Source organism: Lithobates pipiens, unplaced genomic scaffold, assembly GCF_037356315.1.
Source record: "Lithobates pipiens isolate NorthernLeopardFrog02 unplaced genomic scaffold, aLitPip1_a1.2 Scaffold_16, whole genome shotgun sequence".
In the NCBI taxonomy this organism is placed as follows: Eukaryota; Metazoa; Chordata; class Amphibia; order Anura; family Ranidae; genus Lithobates; species Lithobates pipiens.
The window spans coordinates 546,146,872-546,167,241 of NW_027507748.1; the positions used below are offsets into that span (position 1 = coordinate 546,146,872).

Genomic DNA, 20,370 nt, shown 5'->3' on the forward strand with positions numbered 1-20,370 from the left:
CAAGCTCTTGTTGAGAAGCCAACCCTTGCATGGCCTTCTCCCGAAGAGTCCTCCCCTGGATAACTTCGAAGTTGCTGGGCCTCTCTACAACCTGAGACAGTGCCGGACCACCTCCGAATCCTTTGTTTAGTTTCCTCGCCTCGGGCTAGCCAGCCCCGAGACGTAAAGTAGGGTGGATCCGCACCCCAGGCCATGGAAGTCCTAGGGGATGGTCAGGAGGATCAGGACCATGCAGTTAGAACATACTTCTGGACTGGAACCCCAAAACACGTGACATTCGCACCTTAAGTACCCCCTCCCAGAAAGCACAGCAAGAGTGACACTCCCACTGGGCTGATTCCGACAGAATGTAACCTTAAAGCATCCAACCAGACTGTGAAGTGACAGCGCCCCCATTGGCCAGGCAGAACACCCTGTAGTCTAGTCAGACTGATGCTGAGGTCAAAATTTGGAGTAATTAAACCCAAACCAAACTGTGGTTTAAGGGTAACATTAAATTTAAAAAAAACATAGCGTGTGCTCTTCAGGAGCCGGTGCTACATGTATTTCTTTCATGATTCCCTAATTACCATGATTGGAATATGCTGTAAATGTCCCCTTTATCCTCATGCATGCTGTAAGATTTTAATGCTCCTTTTTTGGCCTACATGCATATTTGCCTTCACTAACCTCCCCAGCATGCTTTCCTGGGCCCATATACACCTATAGGCAGACCCTTAACAATGTATTTTGTCAGCTCCATTGTAGTGCTTTACCCGAAACACCCCCTAAAATGTGTACAAATGTTATGTGTGTCCTTAAATTCAGACAGAGTGCTGGAGGCTTTTTTATTTTTGGTTCCCAAAGTCATCTCAAACCCCCCCCCCCCCCCCCAAAATATTATCAATGGGCCATCAGGGGGGGTGAGGAATCTGATAAGTGGGCCTTATATTTTTGTCTTTAACCACTTGACCACTGTGCACTTAAACCCCCTTAATAACCAGACCAATTTTCAGCTTTCAGTGCTCTCACATTTTGAATGACAATTACTCAGTCATAAAACACTGTACCCATATGAAATTGTTGTCCTTTTTTCACACAAACAGAGCTTTCTTTTGGTGGTATTTAATCACTGTTGGGTTTTTTATTTTTTGCGCTATAAAAGAAAAAAGACTGAAAATTCTGTAAAAAAAAAAATGTTTTTCTTCTTTTCTGTTATAAAATTTAGCAAATTAGTACTTTTTTTGATAAATTTTGGCCAAAATTTATACTGCTACATATCTTTAGTATAAATAAGTACAAATTGGTGTATATTATTTGGTCTTTATGAAAGTTATACAGTCCACAAGCTATGGTGGCAATATCTGAAAATTGATCACACTTGAAGTAATGACGACTTATCTCATTTCTTGAGACCCTAACATGCCAGAAAAGTACAAATACCCCCCAAATGACCCCTTTTTGGAAAGAAGACATTCCAAGGTATTTAGTAAGATGCATGGTGAGTCGGCAGAAGCACTGGAGGGTGACGGGAGGGGGGGGGACGTCCCCTCTCGTCTCCCGTAAGAACTATCAAGCAGCGTAACAGCCATTATGATCATTCTTATGGTGTAGGGAACTGCCGGCTGAAAAAGCTGATATCTGAATGATGCCTGTAGCTACACCTATCATTCAGAAATGCCTGCACAAATTCAAGGACGTCATATGATGGTCGGCAGGCGGGAATTGGTTAAAATGCATTTTTTTTAACACAAAGTTGTCCATACAATATTCCTAACACATAGCATGTACATACCAAAAATGGGCATGGCGATACCACGTGTGAGACTTCCACAGCCTGGCCACATACAGAGGCCAAGTACAGCTGAGTATGGCTGGGTACAGCTGGGTATCACGAGTATGGCTGGGTATTGCAGAGTATAGCTGGGCACGGCTGGGTATCGCCGAGTATGGCTGGGTATCACCAAGTATTGCAGAGTATGGCTGGGCATGGCTGGGTATCGCCAAGTATGGCTGGGTATCACCAAGTATTGCAGAGTATGGCTTGGCATGGCTGGATATCGCCGAGTATGGCTGGGTATCACCAAATATTGCAGAGTATGGCTGGTTATTGCAGAGTATGGCTGAGTATAGCAGGGTATCGCAGAATATTTCAGAGTATCGCAGGGTATTGCAGAGTATCACAGCATACTGCATGGTATTTCACAGTATCGCAGAGTATCACAGGGTATTGCAGAGTATCACAGGGTATTGCAGAGTATCGCAGGGTATTGCAGAGTATTGCAGAGTATTGCAGAGTATCGCAGGGTATTGCATGGTATCGCAGAGTATCACATGGATGGATGGATGTGACTGCAATTGTCACAGAGCAGCGCTGTGGGCACTACAGATCCAGCCCACAGCGCTGCTGCCATCCGTTCTCTCCCCCTCTCCTCTCACAATGTACTGATCAGTACACAGAGAGGAGAGAGGAACCGGCATCATGACATGACACCAGTTTGTTTACAAGTGAAATGCTCCATCATTTGACGGAGCGATCACGTGGTAAACGGCCGCGATGAGTGTCCATTTACCGTGATCCGCCGGGTCCTGTGGACCCGGCTATCACAGATGTTCTCAGGTGCGCGCCCCAGGGGGCACACGAGAGCCGAATCCTGGGAGGGTGTACTATGATGTCATAATACGCCCTCCCAGAGTTAAGCAACTGCCCTGTAGCCGTCATTCGGCTATGGGCCAGTTGTTAAGCGATTAAATACTCCTTAAAATAAATGTTATGCTTTTTGTGTAATCTGCTTGCAATGCTATGTGAAAAAGTACTTATATATTTTTTTCTTGTTTGACTCCACAGTTTCCTTCAACACACCACAGGAATGGCAAACTGTGGCCCTCCATTTTGCCGACCGTTGGGACTTTCCCAACTGTGGAAGGGCTATAGATGGAAAGCACATCCACATCGTGCCACCACCCCATTCTGGGTCTTACTAGGGTTGCCACCTTTTGTTCAAGTCAAACCCGAACACTTTAATGGCACATAGCAATTATTATTATTATTTTTTTTACAGTATATACTATGCAGTACATATGTTTTGTGATTAAATAATATTTATAATCATATGAAATCAAACACAAGAGCCCCCTCTTACTTCAGAGTCCACAGAATTCCCCTTTTAAACCTGAATCCGCAGAGTTCCTCTTTTACATCTGAACTTGCAGAGTTCCCTTTCATTGTAAGAGGGGACTCTGCAGACTGATGTAAGGGAGAACTCTGGGAACCCTGATTTAATGGTGAACACTGAGAACACATTACACTCTCGGCTTAGACAATTGCAGACAGCAAACCTGCTGGGAAGCCAGAGTCTGGTCTAAATAATGTGTCTGGGTTTCAGGTGGTGTGAAACCTGGACGCATGATTCAAAACCCGAACTGTCCGGGTTAGGGTTGCCACCTTTTCTTCAAGTCAAACCCGAACACTTTAATGGCGCACAGCAATTTTTTATCATACATTTTTATTTCAAACATTTCTAATGTACCACTGTTTTTGTTGGTTTTTGTCTTATTCAAAATGAATAAACTTTTCTGTTAAAAAATAATAATAATAATAACATTTCTTTTTTTTTTATTAAACAGGTAATGTTTATTGAACATTATTGCATAGATTACAATCACAGTGGCATATAGCGAACATTCAAAAGGTGTTGCGTCATAACCATAACAATAGATAAGAAACATTTCTCCATTACAGTAGCCATTATGTATCACTGCCAAGGAAAGTCCTAACATTGACATATTATTTACTGTAATATTACATCAAATTCCCTCATCACACGTGGCAGCCTCCTGCAGCCATTTATCCCATATTCTATGATATTTTGCTGGGCAACCCCTATTTTTATATAAGAATTTTTTGTATGGGAGCGTAAAATTAACTTCCCGTTTCCAGTCCTCAACCCGGGGTGGAAGGGGCCTCATCCACTGTCTAGCTATCACTTTTCGAACAGAAAACAAGGTTTCCTGCAGGAAAGTGCCAGTAATTTTATCTAATACGTCAGGAAATATCCCTAGTAGACAGGGTTTGGGGTCGAGAGCCAAGGGCGAGCCCATAACATCATGTAGAAATGACACTACTTGTTTCCAAAGTTCCTGTAGTTTGGGGCAAGACCATATAAGATGGAAGAACGTCCCAGTCTCTAGAGTACACATCGGGCAGAGCACAGATTGATTCGTATTATATTTGGCGGTCCTGAGGGGGGTGAGGTATGCTTTATGCACTATGTAGATCTGAGAAAGCCTGTCTTGGAGCCTAGGGGACACCAACTTGCACGTCTCCAGAGCCTCCTCCCACTCCTCATCCGTCAGTTCACCCACATCGCCCTCCCAGCGGGACTTCAAAGCATATGCTAGTCTCGCCGAGACGGGGGCCGTAAGCATACCATAAAAGCATGAGATAAGCTTTTTGGGATCAGTATCCTTCACTATGGCGACAATAGGATTGGGAGCAGGCCGAGGCAATGACTGCGGAAACTGTGCTCCAAGTGCATGTTGAATCTGTAGGTATTGATATAGCATAGTGTTTGGAATACCAAATTCCTCCTGCAGCGCCTGAAACGTTTTAATAGTACCATGGTGAATCAGGTGATGCAGGTAGTATATTCCCCTCGATACCCATAACTGAACACCCTGGATCTTTTGAAGTTCCGGCAGTTGTTTGTTATGCCAAAGTGGGGTATAGTCATTTGGTGATGTAACATTCAGTTTAGTGGATGCCAGATCCCAAATCCTTCTGTAATGAAAAAGCATGGAGTGTTTACCTGGCTCCCCAACAGAGCTCCCCGCCCCCGTCGAGACAGCAGCTATCGGATCATCTGCAATTTGTGCCCAAGTAGGGCAGAGAAGGGTAAGAAAACGTTGTTTATCAGTCTTGTCTACATGAAAAAGCTGAAACAGTTGTGAGGCAACATAGTAATGGTTTAGATCTGGAAGAGCCATGCCCCCCATATCAGTCGGGCTTTTCAAAGCCTCCCAAGCAAGCTTGTGTCTATTATTCCCCCATACAAAGGGCCTAAGGAGACTTTCAAGGGATTTAAAATATTTCAGTGGCAAATATACCGGGGCATGCCACAACACATACAGTAGTTTAGGTAATAGGACCATTTTAATCAGATTAACGCGCCCCCAAACCCCAAGGGGGAGGCGAGACCAGGCCTGAATCTTGGTACGCACCAGGGAGAATAATGGTTCTACATTCAGCGCAATGTAATCTGCTGGATTCCTAGAGACATATACCCCCAGATACTTAATAGTGCCAACTCGCTGAAGAGGCAGACTGGCCTGAGATTCTGACTGTGGAAAACTGTCAATAGGTAAAATTTGGGATTTTTCCCAGTTTATACGGAGACCGGAAAAGCTACCAAACCACTCTATCATGTGTAGGGCCTTTGCGAGGGAAGGGCCCGAGTCCGCCAGGTATAGCAACGTGTCATCAGCGTATTGACTGATTTTTTCGGTTAGTCGACCCATCGTCAGTCCCCTAATCGCGGGGTCCGCACGAATCGATACCGCTAAAGGTTCAGCAGCCAAGGCATATAGTAGCGGGGACAGTGGGCACCCCTGTCTGGTACCCCTACTAAGGCCAAACGCCCGGGAAGACCACCCATTCGCCACCACCTTAGCCGTTGGGCGATGATACAGCAGCCTCACCCACCGGATAAAGTTCGGGCCGAAGCCGTATCCCGCTAGACACTTCCACAGGTACTCCCATTCCACTGAGTCAAATGCCTTAGCCGTGTCAAGTGTCACTATCACACGCTCACCCACCGCCTCATGTGTTGCCTGTAGATTTATAAAAAGCCTGCGTAGATTGAACGACGTATTCCGCCCCGGCATAAAGCCCGCCTGGTCATCCTGAATCAGGCTAAGGATCATTCCGTACAACCTAGTAGCGAGTATTTTAGCTAAAATCTTAATATCTACCTGCAATAGGGAGATTGGGCGGTATGATTCCGGGAAACCCGGATCTTTTCCAGGTTTGGGAATCAAAACTATCGTTGCCTCTCTCATGGACGGAGGCAATGTCAGTGTATCAAAAAGATTTCCGTAGAGGGCGAGAAGCCTAGGCGCCAGCACGTCTTGGTATCGGGAATAAAATTCAATGGGAAGACCATCTGACCCCGGTGACTTGGATTTTGCAAATTCCGCAATAGCACCCACTATTTCATCGGTGGTCAGGGGAGCCTCCAGAGCCTGCACCTGTTCCTCCGTAACTTGGGGGAGGGAAACCTGCGCCAAAAAGCTGTCCATCGGAGTGGTGTCGTCTGAGACTGTAGTGGTGTATAAGTCCGCAAAAAAGTCTCGAAATCTAGCCGTCACCTCGGAAGGGTCCGTGATCATTGTATCACCCTGACCCCGCAAAGAAATAACAACCGGGGGCCTGTCTTCCCTGTGCACCAAATATGCTAGCAACTTACCAGCTCTCTCCCCAGATTCAAAATATTTTTGTTTGGTAAAAAAAAGTTTCTGTCGGCCCTTGTCTTGGTGTAGCTGGGAAACCACTCTCGACTGTAGTCTAAGTGCGTCAGCGTTTGCCGTAGACGGGTCATCTATGTAGGTGTGTTCCCTGGAGCTCAAATCTGCCTCAGCCTCAATAATGACAGTAGCCGAGTCAGATTTGAGCCTATTAATGTGGGCAGTCAGCACCGATCGAGCGTGTAATTTAAATGTATCCCACACTGCTGGAACTGAGGCCGTGTGGTCATTATCCTCAAAAAATTTTATCCACTCCGCCTCAATAGTGTCATCTTCGGGTAATAATGTCAGCCAGAACGGATTTAGCCGCCACGCCCGTGGAGGCCTACCCAGGGGTACGTCAAGCACTACAGAGTAGGGGCTGTGGTCCGAAAGTAGTCTGGGGCAGAACAATACTTCCCTGAGTCTGGGAGTGAGTTGCTTAGATATTAGTATAAAATCAATACGGGAGAGAGAACCATGTGTGGGTGAGAAGCATGAATACTCCTTCTTTTGAGGGAATTTGTGTCTCCAAGTGTCCACAAGATGAACGGTGGTTTTAAGCCTGGACAACCTAGTGGTCCCAGCTTGCCCCATCATCAACTCGGGGGGGCTTGAGCCTATCAAGGGAAGGGTTAAGCGTAGTGTTGAAATCCCCCAGCCAGATAACAGGAACCGCCGGATGTCTGGACATAAAAGACAGTCCCTCTACAACTAGCATCATGGTAAATGGAGGGGGGATATAAAAGGCCATAATAAGGTAGGGTTCCCCATATAATTTAGCATGTAGAAAAACAAACCTGCCCTGTGGGTCAGTAAGAATTTCACAAAGTTCAAACTGGACAGACTTAGCTACAAGTACCGAAACCCCCCTCGAATGAGACGTGTAGGTGGAATGAAATGCCCACCCAATCCAAGGGCGTTTAAGGGCCATCTGCAGTCCACCCTCCACATGCGTCTCAACTAGCACCATCACTTCCGCCCTTTGCTTTTTGAGGAACGTGAAGGCTGCCGCGCGCTTCATTTTATCGCGCAGGCCCCTCACGTTCCAGGTAAGAAACCGTATAGATGCCATAAAGATTCATATAAAGTAATAAGTGCAGTCGGCCTACCCCCTAACAGTTCTCCTATAAACGCACCCCAATACAGTTGTGCTTGATCAAGCCCAAACAGGGGCTGCATAGGCAGTAGTGGTAAAAAACATTCAGTAAGAGCAACACTTAGTTCAGATACATACTTCGATATATTTATAGTAATCTTCTGCATAGAAACCCTAACCAAACCACCCCCCTCCCCCCACCCTACCCTGCACCAACCCCAACTTGTGCGGGCATATTCCCTGAAAAACCAAACATGTCTGGCTGGGAAAACCAGTTTCATTAAATCAATAAAAAGATTTAGAACAATAAGTCTGAAAGAAGGTCGCGGCCACCGGTACCAGAGGGCAAGGCAAAGCAGAGCCCCCTGTATAACAGCACACAGTGATGACCCGGGTAAATAGGCAAAAGTGTCAGTTGCTGTCCAGTCCCAGTGATCAGCTCCCTCATAACAAGAAGAAGTCCCAGCAGACAATGGAGCAGTGTTCCGCTGCACCGTGCAATTAGACCGTAGGCCTAACATGTCTCCCCTTGCTCCGGGAGAAAAAAGAAGAAAGAGAAAAAAAAAGGGAAAACCAAAATTGTTGAAACAAAACAAACAGGTATGTATTGCAGAAAAGGTCCCCCAACAGGGACACTAAGAAAAAAGGGAAAAAGTTGATCCATTAACGTTGACACCATCAGCAGGCGCAAATGTCCCAGAATCGGAAAGTTCAGCAGATCTCAAAGTAGAAAAGGGCATAAAGGTGACATACGCCTCAGATGCAAGCACCCTAGCGATAATAGAGCAGCAACTAGAGATCAGGCAACCTGCCACAGTTCCAGGACACCATGGGAGAAACAAAAAAAGGTGTTAGCTCACACGTCCCAAAGGGTCTCAGGCAGCTCCATCTTGAGGCACTCTGCGTTCCAGCCATGCTATGACCTCTCTGGGTTGTTCAAAGAAGAGCGCCCGGTCTCCTGCCTCCACCCTGAGGCGTGCTGGGAATAGCATAGAGTATTTCACTTGCTGTGCACGTAGTAATCTTTTGGCCTCCATGAAACTCTGTCGGCGTTTCTGGACGTCCGCGGAAAAATCAGGGAAGATTGCAACTTTAGTATTGCCCACAGGGATATTACCCTTTTCCCGAGCCATGCGGAGGGCAGCATCTCTGTCCTTATAATTCAGGAGTTTTGCAATAGAGGTGCGTGGAGGTGCACCCTGCGGTGGAGGCCTGGCAGGCATACGATGCGCGCGTTCAACCGCCAGCATGGGGGAAAAAGACTCTCGGCCATAGGTACTTATCAGCAATTGTTCCAGAAAAGTTGTGGGGTCCTTACCTTCAGCCCCCTCCGGAAGACCAATCAATCGGATGTTGCATCTGCGTATGCGATTTTCCATTTTGTCCTGTTTAGCAATCAGGAGATCTATTTGCTTCTGCATGTGGTCAGCATCATTTTGCAGTGGTGGGAGAGCGTCTTCCACATTACTGATACGGGTCTCAGTGTCCCTTACCCGGTCACGCAGTTTCTGAAAGTCCTGCCTCAATAAAGATATGTCTGTTTGCACTTCCTCAATTTGGGATGTAAGGGACGTGCGGCACAATGTAATGGCTTCAAGAAGCCTGTCCGTGTCTCCCGCCACACGCGGCCCTCCCGGCTCCTCCACGCCGCCATTTTCCTCCCCCTCCTCACTCACATGTCGGCGGTATTGTGACAACCGCGCCGCCGCCGATTGTCGGGATTTCGAGGGAGACATATGTGCCGGAATGGAGGGACGCCTGCCAGACGTGTTTAGGTGAGTATCGGTGCTGTGGTGTCACAGGATCAGCGTGGGAGACAGGATTCCTCGGCGGAGCTCCGGAGACACGCGTCCTACTCCATGCAAGGTCAGGCCACGCCCCTCAATAATAACATTTCTAATCATATGAAATTAATAACAAGAGTTCCCCCTTTACATCAGAGTCCACAGAGTTCCCCTTTTACATCTGAACTTGCAGAGTTCCCTTTCACTGTAAGGGGGGACTTTGCAGACTCTGATGTAAGAGAGAACTCTGGGGACTCGAACATAAGGGATGCTCTGGGAACCCTAATTTAAGGGGGAACACTGAGAACTCTGATCTATGGAGAGGAATCTGGTGTAAGGGGGAACACTGTGGCCTCTGGTGTAAAGGAGAACTTTGAGGACTGAGAACCCTGATTTCCCTTAGTGCACTCACTCAGAGGTAGGAGATAGAAGGGGTAGACTTCAGTCACATACAGGGATGGATGGTGAGCTCACTCACCCCTTGGTAGTCAGCACCTCTCATCCAGATGTATCTGAGGCTGCTGGACTTCAAATTTTCCAGCCCCCACTTTCCTCTGTGTGCACATTCACACATGTGCGTTATTACATTTTTGTTGACAACAATTTTTTGGGGGGAAAATAATTTTTTTTTGGTTGTAAATAGGCATGTTTAATAACATAACATATAAAACTCTGGAACTTACAAAGTTCAACGTGGAAAAACAGAAGGCAATATCAGACATTCTAGTGTTCAAAGTGTCTTGATATTGCGTTCATCAGATGGGGTGATGTCACCCCTGTAAAAGTCAAATTTTGAAGATGCATACAAATTGGGGATTTCCCTCCTGATCCCATGCCTAATGTCAACATGTGCTATCTCCCATCATGGAGGAATCAATGGACGTGTTTTCGGGGGGGGCGCAACCCCTTCCTCTCACCTACTTCCTTTGGGAGGAAGGGGTTGCACCCACCAAACGCGTACATTGAAATCCCCTGATGGTAGATAGCACATGTTGACACACCATGTGCATCTTCAAAATTTGGCTTTTACTAATTCCTAAAAAAAGTGTTTTTAATAAGGCAACAACAATTGAGAAAATGGTTGTATTTTGAAGAATGTTTAAATTCTCCCCAACACATCAATCATGTTCTTCATTTGTTGCTCCATAAAATTTAGCTTGTTTCTTATGATGTCGATTTCACGATTCCATGTCATGATGTCCTGGATTAGTAGTTGTGCACTTGCATATGTGAAATGTTGAGTTGGTGTTCCACAACCAGCAAATCACCTAAAAAATTTAGGAAAAACGTCTTATAAATATGCAGGCATACATATATTACCTGAAGCTGGGGTGTCAGACACTCACCTGTTGTGGTGACAAGTTTGTGAAGTTCCTCCACCTCTCCTTCCTCCAGATCCTCTGGGTGTGGTGTTTGGAGTTCCCCTTCTTTCTCAGGTGGGGGATTCCTGGTGTTCTCTGTTGAGAGGTGTCCTCCCAGTCTTTGGTCCCCTATGAGAAGGAAACAAAAGGTATACTTTAGCACACAGATATTTAGGCATGACCAAATGTACTTAACCTGTATCTGCCCAAAACATTGTATTTAATGAGCAAACAATGTTTCCTACGACCGATTACTATACCCACTAATCTGAAACTTGCCATTTTAAAATGACCTACAGTAAAGAATATCACATGGCGCAGCATGCAAGTAATAATAAAGAATTGTGACACCTAACAACTACTTACTTTTTCTAAGCACTCTCTTGATCCTCCTATACTGATCCAGCTCCCTCAGTTTCAGGTCTGACCAACGTTTCCTTATTTGCTCCTTTGTTCGTCGTACCCAAAATTGGTGTGCAGAGACTCTTCACAACTTTCGTCATTATTTTGGCCTTTCTCACATTGGGGTTGGTGTACGGTCCATTATTGCCATCATAGTCGTTCCTCCTCAAGATGTCCACCATCTCAAGAAAGGACATATTTGTAGCCTTAAATTGTCGCCTCCGGGATCGGGACGTTTCGGCCTCAGGGCTTTCCTCCTCCTCGTTACTCCAATCACACACCTGCTGTGTCTCTGCTATGTCACTCCTACTGCGCGCTGAAGAGAAGGGGCGGGGAATACACTAGAAAGAACGTCAGGGGCGGAGGCGACGCATGCGCAATGTATATAAAAAGTTAAATGCTTGTGTCGCACGTACGATCGTTGTGCTGAGGAAGGAGGACGAACATTCTAACGAAGGTAAAATCTTAACTTTGGTACATCAGTACCCTATACTGCTTCAAGATTGTGAGGCCTATATCAGGATAAGATTATGAGAGTTTAGGCTGACATTGGTGTTCTTGTGTATTGTCTTTACAGAAAATATGAATCACTTTAAGGACCCACAATTTATGGCCAGTTTCACTGACAAGCAGTGGCGGCCCGTCCATAGGGGGCGCCCGGGCGCCGCCCCCCCTGTGTGGTAAAAAAAAAAAAAAAAATGTAAAAAAAAAAAAAAAAGTTTTAAAACTGGCCCTTTAAAAAAAAAAAAAAAGTTCTTTAAGGAAGTGCTCGAGCGCCGGTCACACTGCACGCCGGGAAACGCCACGCCAATGCAATCATGAGATTGCAGGCGTGGCGCTTCATTTGCGGGCGTTTAGCCCGCCTCAGGGCGCTTTCTGAAGCGCTGAGTAGCTTCCGCCCGGCGCTGTAGTATGTGTTACTACGGCCGGGCGGGCAGTTTGATTGACATCTGAGTTGACTCAGATGTCACTTCCTGTCTTCTCTCTCCCATCTCACCTGAGAGAGGAAACAGGAAGTAAGACGAGTAGAGCGGTGTGAGGAGCGGCTGCGGAGAGCACACAGTCAGGTAAGTGGTGTGTGTGTGTGTCAGTGTGTGTGTGTCAGTGTGTGTCAGTCAAGGAATAGGTGGCCTCTCCCATGTGGCAGTGCTTAGATCTGTAGGGACAATCACCAGGTCCAAACCCTGTCATATCAGCCAGCACTGGAGTTTAGACAACCCAGGATGCTCTATTAGGGAGGTGGAGAAGTTGCGTAGATCAGTAAGTGTAAAAGCCTGGGGCATAGGCTATCTGCTGAGGTTGATTGGGCAAAGTGACAGTGTCTCATTTAATGTCTTCTAATTAATACCTTTGTGCTAGGCTTCTGCACTAGCCTTCTGTAATCTCATGGACTGCAGAATTCTGAAAGAGAGAATAAGAGGCAGTACTGCAATGGGGGTGGGGGTGTTCAGCCCAACTCTACTAAGGACTGGTAAGCTGCAATAAATAAATTGTTTGTTCTGGGTTTAGATATCCTTTAATGGCTTATATTCAGGGATGGTAACAGATTTGCTTAAGACTATAGAAAAGGCAGAATACTCTAACAATGAAATAATAATATCTAACTGTTACAATGTGATGCCAGAACACCCACGCAGATAAATCAGATGTAATAACGGGGCCTTTAACTATGTAAATTCATACTATAATCTTGGAAATTTCTGGGTGTGGCTTATGAGAAGTGGGAGGGGCCAACCGTGGATGGGCGGGGTCTTGCGCCCCCCCATCCTAAAACTTCACCAGCCGCCACTGCTGACAAGTACAGGGAGATGTGGAATTTGTGGAAGGTGAAACACAGTTTATATTATAATAAACAAGCTAGGAAGTCAACGCTGGAGAAACTTCTTGAATTTGTGAAGACTCGGGTCCCCGATGCAACCATCCAGTTCTTGGAAAAGAAAATTGGGATCTTGAGGAACATGTATAAGTAGGAGAATAATAAGATCCAGAAATCACTCCGATCAGGAGCATCAGCAGAGAATGTGTATATCACCAGGCTGTGCTACTTCAACAAACTGCAGTTTCTGGATGACCAGACTGAAGCCAGGGAATCACTTTTGACCCTTCCCTGCAGCCTTCCCTCCACCCTTCCCTCAACCCCAGCAGAGGCTGATGAGGAACAACCTGGGCCTTCCATCCTGGAAGAAGTGGATGCACCCAGCTGGAGCCAGGTATATTATTTTTAGATATATTTATTGTCCTAATATTAATGATGTGAACTAGATGTGATAATTGCTTAAAAATGAAGGATTTTATCAAAAAAATCTAAAAATGCTGGTGGTCAGAATGATAGTCATGAGCTGAAAATTGTGTGTGATTGATGAAGCAAAAACTAAAACTATGTTCCTTTTTTATACACAGGATGAGCTCAGCCAGGAGAAGGGTCTGGAATGTGGCAGTCAGGAGGAGGCCGTGCCCAGTGTCCGCCAGGAGGTGGGCGGGTCCAGTGTCCGCCAGGAGGAGGCCACGCCCAGTGGCAGCCAGGAGGTGAGTGGGCCCAGTAGGAACCTCACCCAATCACAGGTGTCTCCCCTCTGCCTTACCACCAAAAGGCCCAGGAAGGGGACGATGATGGAGGAGGCAGCACTGGGCCTCATTAGGGAAGCAAGTGATGTCCTCAGGAGCCCCCCCCAATGCTGAAGAGACCTATGGCTGCTATCTAGCCACCAGGTTGCTAGAATAGGGGAAGGGCCCAAGCCTCCTCTGTAAGGGAATTATTTTTCAGGCCCTTCAGAAGGGGTTGTGGGGCCAGCCGACTAAGAACAGCCACATATATGAGCAAGCCCATCCTCCTCCTGCCACAAGTCCACCACCAGAGGCACAGCCTCCAAGGAAGGCTGCAGGGAAGGGTGCAGGGAAGGCTGCAGGGAAATGTGGAGGGAAGACTGCAGCGAAGAGAAGAAAGTGATGACCTGAGTTCAGTCTGGTCTGACAGAAGACGTAGGCTGGTGTAGTACCACAGCATGGGGACAGATATGTCATCTGCTGTTGGTCCTAATCTCTGGGATTCCTGGACCAGATTGGGCTCCAAATTATATGGACTCCTCAAGCTTCCAATTTTCTTTTCCACAGACTTGATGTGTGCCCTGGGGGCCAAAAGGCTTCGCAAATTCCAAAAGTTTCTCCAGCATTGCCTTCCCCTTTATTTTGTTACCCAGAATAAATGGATATTTTATTTTCAGAAAATACTTTCCTCTGTGTTTTTCTACAAAAAGGACAGTTAGTTTGTGAGAAGGCAGGTACATTTCAAAAAGACAATGTCAAATTAACAAGGGACACCAACCTTGTTGAGGTTAATAAAAAATACTAGATGATAATGTTATTTTGGTAACTTGACACTCAAAAAAAAATTATATGGAGATCACTAGAAAATAATTTTTACTTAATCCTAAAAAACATCTTGATGAAATACAAAACAATAAAAGATGACTATAAAAAATAATTGTAAACATTATTGTGGAGATCTGGCTTTTAAATAATACAATATTATCCATGAGATCAGAATAAATAAGGAAGAAAGAAGTTTGTGAGAACTCTGTGTGAATATGAGCAGCAAAACAACTTCATTCTTCTAGTATTATAAAGAAGAAAAGAATGTGCTGCTTTAAAAGATCACAGAATTAGCAGTGTGAGGAATGTGCTAGCTCCAATACGAACGCTTCCATCTCGTACTTTCTTCAGAGCATGCGTCGTTTTTGGTCCGTTGGAACAGCATACAGACGAGCGGTTTTCCTGATAGGAATTAGTTTCCTCAGAAATATTTAGAACATATTCTATTTCTAGGTCCATCATAATTAAGAAAAAAAAAAAAACAGTCCGATGAGGCATACACACGATCGGAATATATGATGAAAAGCTTCCGTCTGACTTTTTCTGTCGGACATTCCGCTCGTGTAAACGTGGTATAAAGCCCCATATACGCTATAAGATTTTCTGCTGATTTTTGTCTTCAGATTTACCAAAACCATGTAGTGCAATGGCCTGCCTGATTGCATACACATTGAAACTCCTAAGGTTTGACCTCATATAATATGGTTTTGGTAAATTTGAAGGAAAAAATCAACAGAAAATCTGATAGCGTGTATGGGGCCTGAGAGAGGGGGCTTTTTGCTTGAATGGGGAGGACTGTTTCCTGGGAGATCTCTTTTATCGGGGCTTGTTCTGGTCATCTCTGCTGCTTACCGGAGCTATCGTTAGTGGCAGTGAGGTTTGTGTCCTTCCTCCTGACAGACATAAAGCTGAGTAAGGGAACGCTGCCCCCCACTCGGCTCCATAACATTGAATGGCAGAAGCGACGCCAAACACCACTTCCGCCTAATGGTCTTAAAGGGGAAATATATATAGTATTCAGCGGCTGGCCCAGGCTGGTAGAAAGGGTTAAATGTTACAAGCTCAGTTTCTGGCTTTTGCTCCTAACCAGCCCACCTGTGCTATAAAAAAGGGGACGGCTGAGGTCCAAGGGTTCCTGGGTTACAGTGGGTTTCATATTACCTGTGAGGGGAATTGTTTGGTGTCCCTAAAGATACTGAGGTTTTTCGCAAGACATCCAGCCATGGACAATGCCATTATGGACTCTCCTCTCACTGAGGTATGCCTAGACCACTACAATATTCTAGTTAGAGATAGGGGAAGGATGTTGACAATATTGAACTGTTCTGCCATGTTTCATCAGCAAAAGTTACATTAACCATTATGAGCCTGGTCTGAAGATATTCAAATAGGTTCATGTGGGTACTGGCGTAAAAAGAACCAAGGTCTGTAAAGCTCTATGGGGTATGAAGTAACACCACTACAAAGGGTTAACAAGACGAGGAGAGGAGAGTAGCTGCTATGGGTAACCGAGGGAAGAATCAAGCTACAAGCAACCAATTGTTAGGAGTGGTACCTGGTAAGGTGACAGGTCCTCTGGTTTTGAGAGGGTTGCTGTCTGGCTCCCTCCCTAGTGGTTGGTATCTAATAGCAACCCGATCCGAACACGCGTTACAGAGATCTATGCTGTGATCACGAGGTACAGGAAGAAAGGAATTAAAGGGGTTGTAAACCCTCAAGGTTTTTCACCTTAATGCAGTCTATGCATTAAGGTGAAAAACCTCCTGAGCCCCCCTTTTACTTACCTGAACCTGGTCTTTCCAGCAATGGGGACGAGCACACCAGCTTCAGCCGGTTTCTCGGGTCCTGATTGGATATATTGATAGCAGTGCAGCCATTGGCTCCCGCTACTGTCAATCAAATCCAATGACATGGGAGCTGGGGGGCTGGGCCGAGTCCTGCTCTCTGTGTCAATGGGCACAGCAACAGGACACAAGAGTGTGCCCGCATGGCTGTCCCGAGGGAGAACGGCACTCGAGAAGAGGAACAGGCAGGAGCGCCGTTGAGGGACCCTAGAAAAGGCAGATCTGTTGGACTCTGTGCAAAACCAATGGCACAGAGGAGGGAAGTATGACATGTATGTTTTTTTTTTTAATGAACCTTTACATATCCTTTAGACCCCTTTCACACTGGGTCGTTTTCCAGGCGCTATTGCGCTAAAAAAAGCACCTGCAAACCGACCTGAAACAGCCGCTGCTGTCTCTTCAGTGTGAACGTCCTGAGGACTTTCACACTGGAGCGGTGAGCTGGCAGGACAGTAAAAAAAAGTCCTGCTAGCAGCATCTTTGGAGCAGTGTATACACCGCTCCTGCCCATTGAAATGGGGCAGCGCAGCTATACCGCCAGCAAAGTGCCTCTGCAGAGGTGCATTGCGGTGGTTTTTAATTCTTTTTCAGCCACTAGCGGGGGGTAGAACCCTCTGCTAGTGGCCAAATAGCACCGCAAATCCGACGGTAAAGCGCCGTGTGAATGGGGCCTTAGTGATCACGCATGAGGTCTGCACTAGACAGGACCCCATTGTAACAGAGGTATGGTGGACTAGTGGAGTGGGCGCAGGATCTGCACTTCCCTCCTAATGCAACATACAAGATACAGTGTGTAGTGACATAGGACAAGTCACTTTTCAGAGGAACTCTGCACTTTATTACTGCACACAGTGAAGGCTGAACTCTAACTTGGGGAACTGCGTTAATGTTAGATTCTTCACATGACCGCAGTCTCCACCTGGTCCCGGACATTGATGAGCACGCTCTGCGTTGAGGGTTCACCCACATGCATGGGCGCTGATGACCCAACCCACAATTAGAGATTCAATCCAGTGGTGGCTGATGCTCATCACAATTAGAGATACAATTCAGGGGCGGCAAACAAACGCCAAATCAGCCACCCCCCCCAAGCCCACCACTTTTTTTAAGCCAATTAGAGCCTTCAAAACCCCATTGAAATCCATGTAGATTAGGGGGGCGGACGCATAGATGGGGGTGGTGCCTGTGTGCCCCCCTATGGATGGGCCGCAACTGATGCAATCGATCATTTACAATCCCAGAATTACAAGTGTATCCTAACTATTGATTGAAGTACAATTCCCTGTGTATTGCATATTGATTGTGGCTTGTCAACTATAGATAGATTATTTCTTAGAAGAGATCAATTGGAAAACCACCCTATTCAAATCTAAAAAAACAAAGCACCCTAACTAAAAGAACTTCAGGACTGGATACATAGATGGAGCTGCTAGTGATGGAATGCACAGTATAGATGTACACAGCGCCATCTGCAGGGTTATGTCGTACATAGCAGGCACGGAGTACAGCGCATGTTCAGTACAGGGAAGCGCTGTCTGTCTAGGAGGGGGCGTACACTCCATTGGGCTCACTATAGAGGAAGTCCTCCCCTCCTCGGTCAGGTTCTATCATGCTTTCCCGGCTACTGAAGGAACATCAGGCTAAGCAGAATGAGCGGAAGGAGCTGCAAGGTACGAGAAACCGCCTATATCATCCATAGCAGGGCCTCGGTACAGTCCCACACTGCACAGCGCCTTCACTATAGAGGGACAGGAGGGCGACTCGGGGTTTGCAGGACTCTGATTGGTGGATTCTCCTGTCAGTAACTGCTGTGTTGCCGGAAGTGGAAGTGGAAGTAGAATATTAGAGAACAGGAATGATGAATGTAAATAGTGGTTGTCACCCCTCCCTGTACTCCACTCATTACTTCTCAGCTAACATTGTATGTGTGTGTGTGTGTGTGTGTGTGTGTGTGTGTTGGTGCTACTTCATGTACATGCTCTAGACCTGGAGCTGCAGTGACAGCAACATTGATGGCTCCTCTGCTGTGACTCCATAATAACAAAGAGGGAGAGCAAACCTTACCAGATCCCCAAAACATACCTTGGCTGTAGAGTGGCCATTGCTTTGGACGCCAAAGCTGCTGATCTGGAATAAGGGTGTTGCAGATCCATTTAAACTGAGCAGTGGGCTCTAAGCTTATACCCGCACCAGCCACTTTATTAGGTACACCTTGCTAGTACCGGCCTGGGCCCCCCTTTTACATTCAGAACTGTCTTAAAGGGGTTGTAAATCCTCAAGGTTCTTTACCCTAAGGTATTCTATGCATGAAGGTGAAAAACCTTCTGTCACTCAGCATTAGGGATGAGCTCCGGCGTGTTCGACACACTCCACGTGCAGAGCCCGCCAGGAAGTCGGCACGGCACTGCGCTAATCACAGGCAGTGAGACATTTCCCGATCTCTGCAGCCGCACATTGTGCCAACAGGTTCTGCACATGGGGTGTACGAACACACCCGAGCCCATCCTTACTAAGCAACCCGAACCCCTGTTCTACTTACCTGAGCCCTGTGTTTCTCACAACGGGAATGAGCACACCAGGTCTGGCCAGTGTCTCATGTCCTGATTGGATAGATTGATAGCAGTGCAGCCATTGTCTCCTGCTGCTGTCAGTCAAATCCAATGACGCAGAATCCTGCTTTTCTGTGTCAATAGACGCAGAAGCAGGACACGGGGGCACGCCCCCAGGGGTGTCCCGGAGGCATAGTGCTTCTCCGATGGGGCACTCGAGAAGAGGAGGAGCCAGGAGGTACCCTGGAAGAGCAGAATCAGGGCACTTTTCAGGGTGAAAAACCAACCGCACAGAGGAGGTAAGTATTTTTATTTTTTTTGTAAACTCTGAACCTTCACAACCACTTTAACCACTTCAGCCCCGAACCATTTTGCTGGTCAAAGACCAGACCACTTTTTGCGATTCGACACTGCGTCGCTTTAACTGACAATTGCGCGGTCATGCGACGTGGCTCCCAAACAAAATTGACATCCTTTTTTTTCCCATAAATCGAGCTTTCTTTTGGTGGTATTTATCACCCCTGCAGTTTTTATTTTTTGCGCTATAAACAAAAATAGAGCGTCAATTTTGAAAAAAACGCATTATTTTTAACTTTTTGTTATAATAAATATCCCCAAAAATATATATAAAAATTTTTTTTCCCTCAGTTTAGGCCAATACGTATTCTTCTACATATTTTTGGTTAAAAAAAAACGCAATAAGCGATCATTGATTGGTTTGCGCAAAAGTTATAGCGTTTACAAAATAGAGCATAGTTTTATGGCATTTTTATTAATACATTTTTTCTCAAGTCATCTTCCAGGACGGCACACCTGAGAGATGAGAGGCTCCTCCCTACAGGAAACACAATCAATCGACAGCTGTTTTAAGTCCCCACCCTTCCCCTTGATCCTCAGTTTTTTGATTGTGTTTCTCCCTACACAGCGAAACTGTTTGTTTTTTCCAAATGACCCGAAGCCTGGGGCTGGTGGTCTCCCCCTGGGAGCCGGACCACAAGCCTGGGAAGCCTCTGGGTCTGGTAGGATATTCTTGTCCTTCCTGGGGGGTTCCCCTATCTTTTCCTCAGGTCGGGCAGCAGAAATTGGAAGAGCCCCCCTGAGAGCTGAAGGACCCTGGGTACAGTGGTGTACCCAGAACTTCAGGGGCCATTATCCTGTCTCCCCCTCCTTACCTGTACAGGTGGCTGTTCAGACGGGGGTGCTGGCCATCGGTTCTTTCCAGGGGGATCTTGTCCCCGACTCCTGGGTCCCCGGTAGCTCGCGTGGGCTGCCGGAGAGGGCGTGGCAACAAGCACCGCGTCATTTTCAAACTTCGGGAAAATGGCAGCGGCGTTCTTACCCAGGAGGGAAGGCTGTGAGTCAGTAGGAGCAGGCGCCCACATCCTCCTTTCTCTAGAGCGAGGAGGCACCAGTTTACTACGGTGGATGTCTGCCTTAACCACCTCAGACATGAAGATGGGAATGAGGAATGGAAGGCATTGC

General features: G+C 46.4%; 1 protein-coding gene across 2 annotated transcripts in view; it reads left to right on the forward strand.

The window, feature by feature from the left end:
* The first annotated feature begins 17,844 nt into the window (after positions 1 to 17,844).
* BLOC1S1 (biogenesis of lysosomal organelles complex 1 subunit 1) overlaps positions 17,845 to 20,370 on the forward strand; it is a 48,137-nt gene continuing 45,611 nt past the window's right edge. Inside the window, exon 1 of one of the 2 annotated variants that reach the window (XM_077483365.1) lies at positions 17,845 to 18,009. In XM_077483365.1, coding sequence (XP_077339491.1) covers positions 17,949 to 18,009 — 61 coding nt within the window. In that variant the 5' untranslated portion in view covers positions 17,845 to 17,948. The remainder of the gene's footprint in view (positions 18,010 to 20,370) is intronic. The other variant, XM_077483366.1, reaches the window with a different exon arrangement.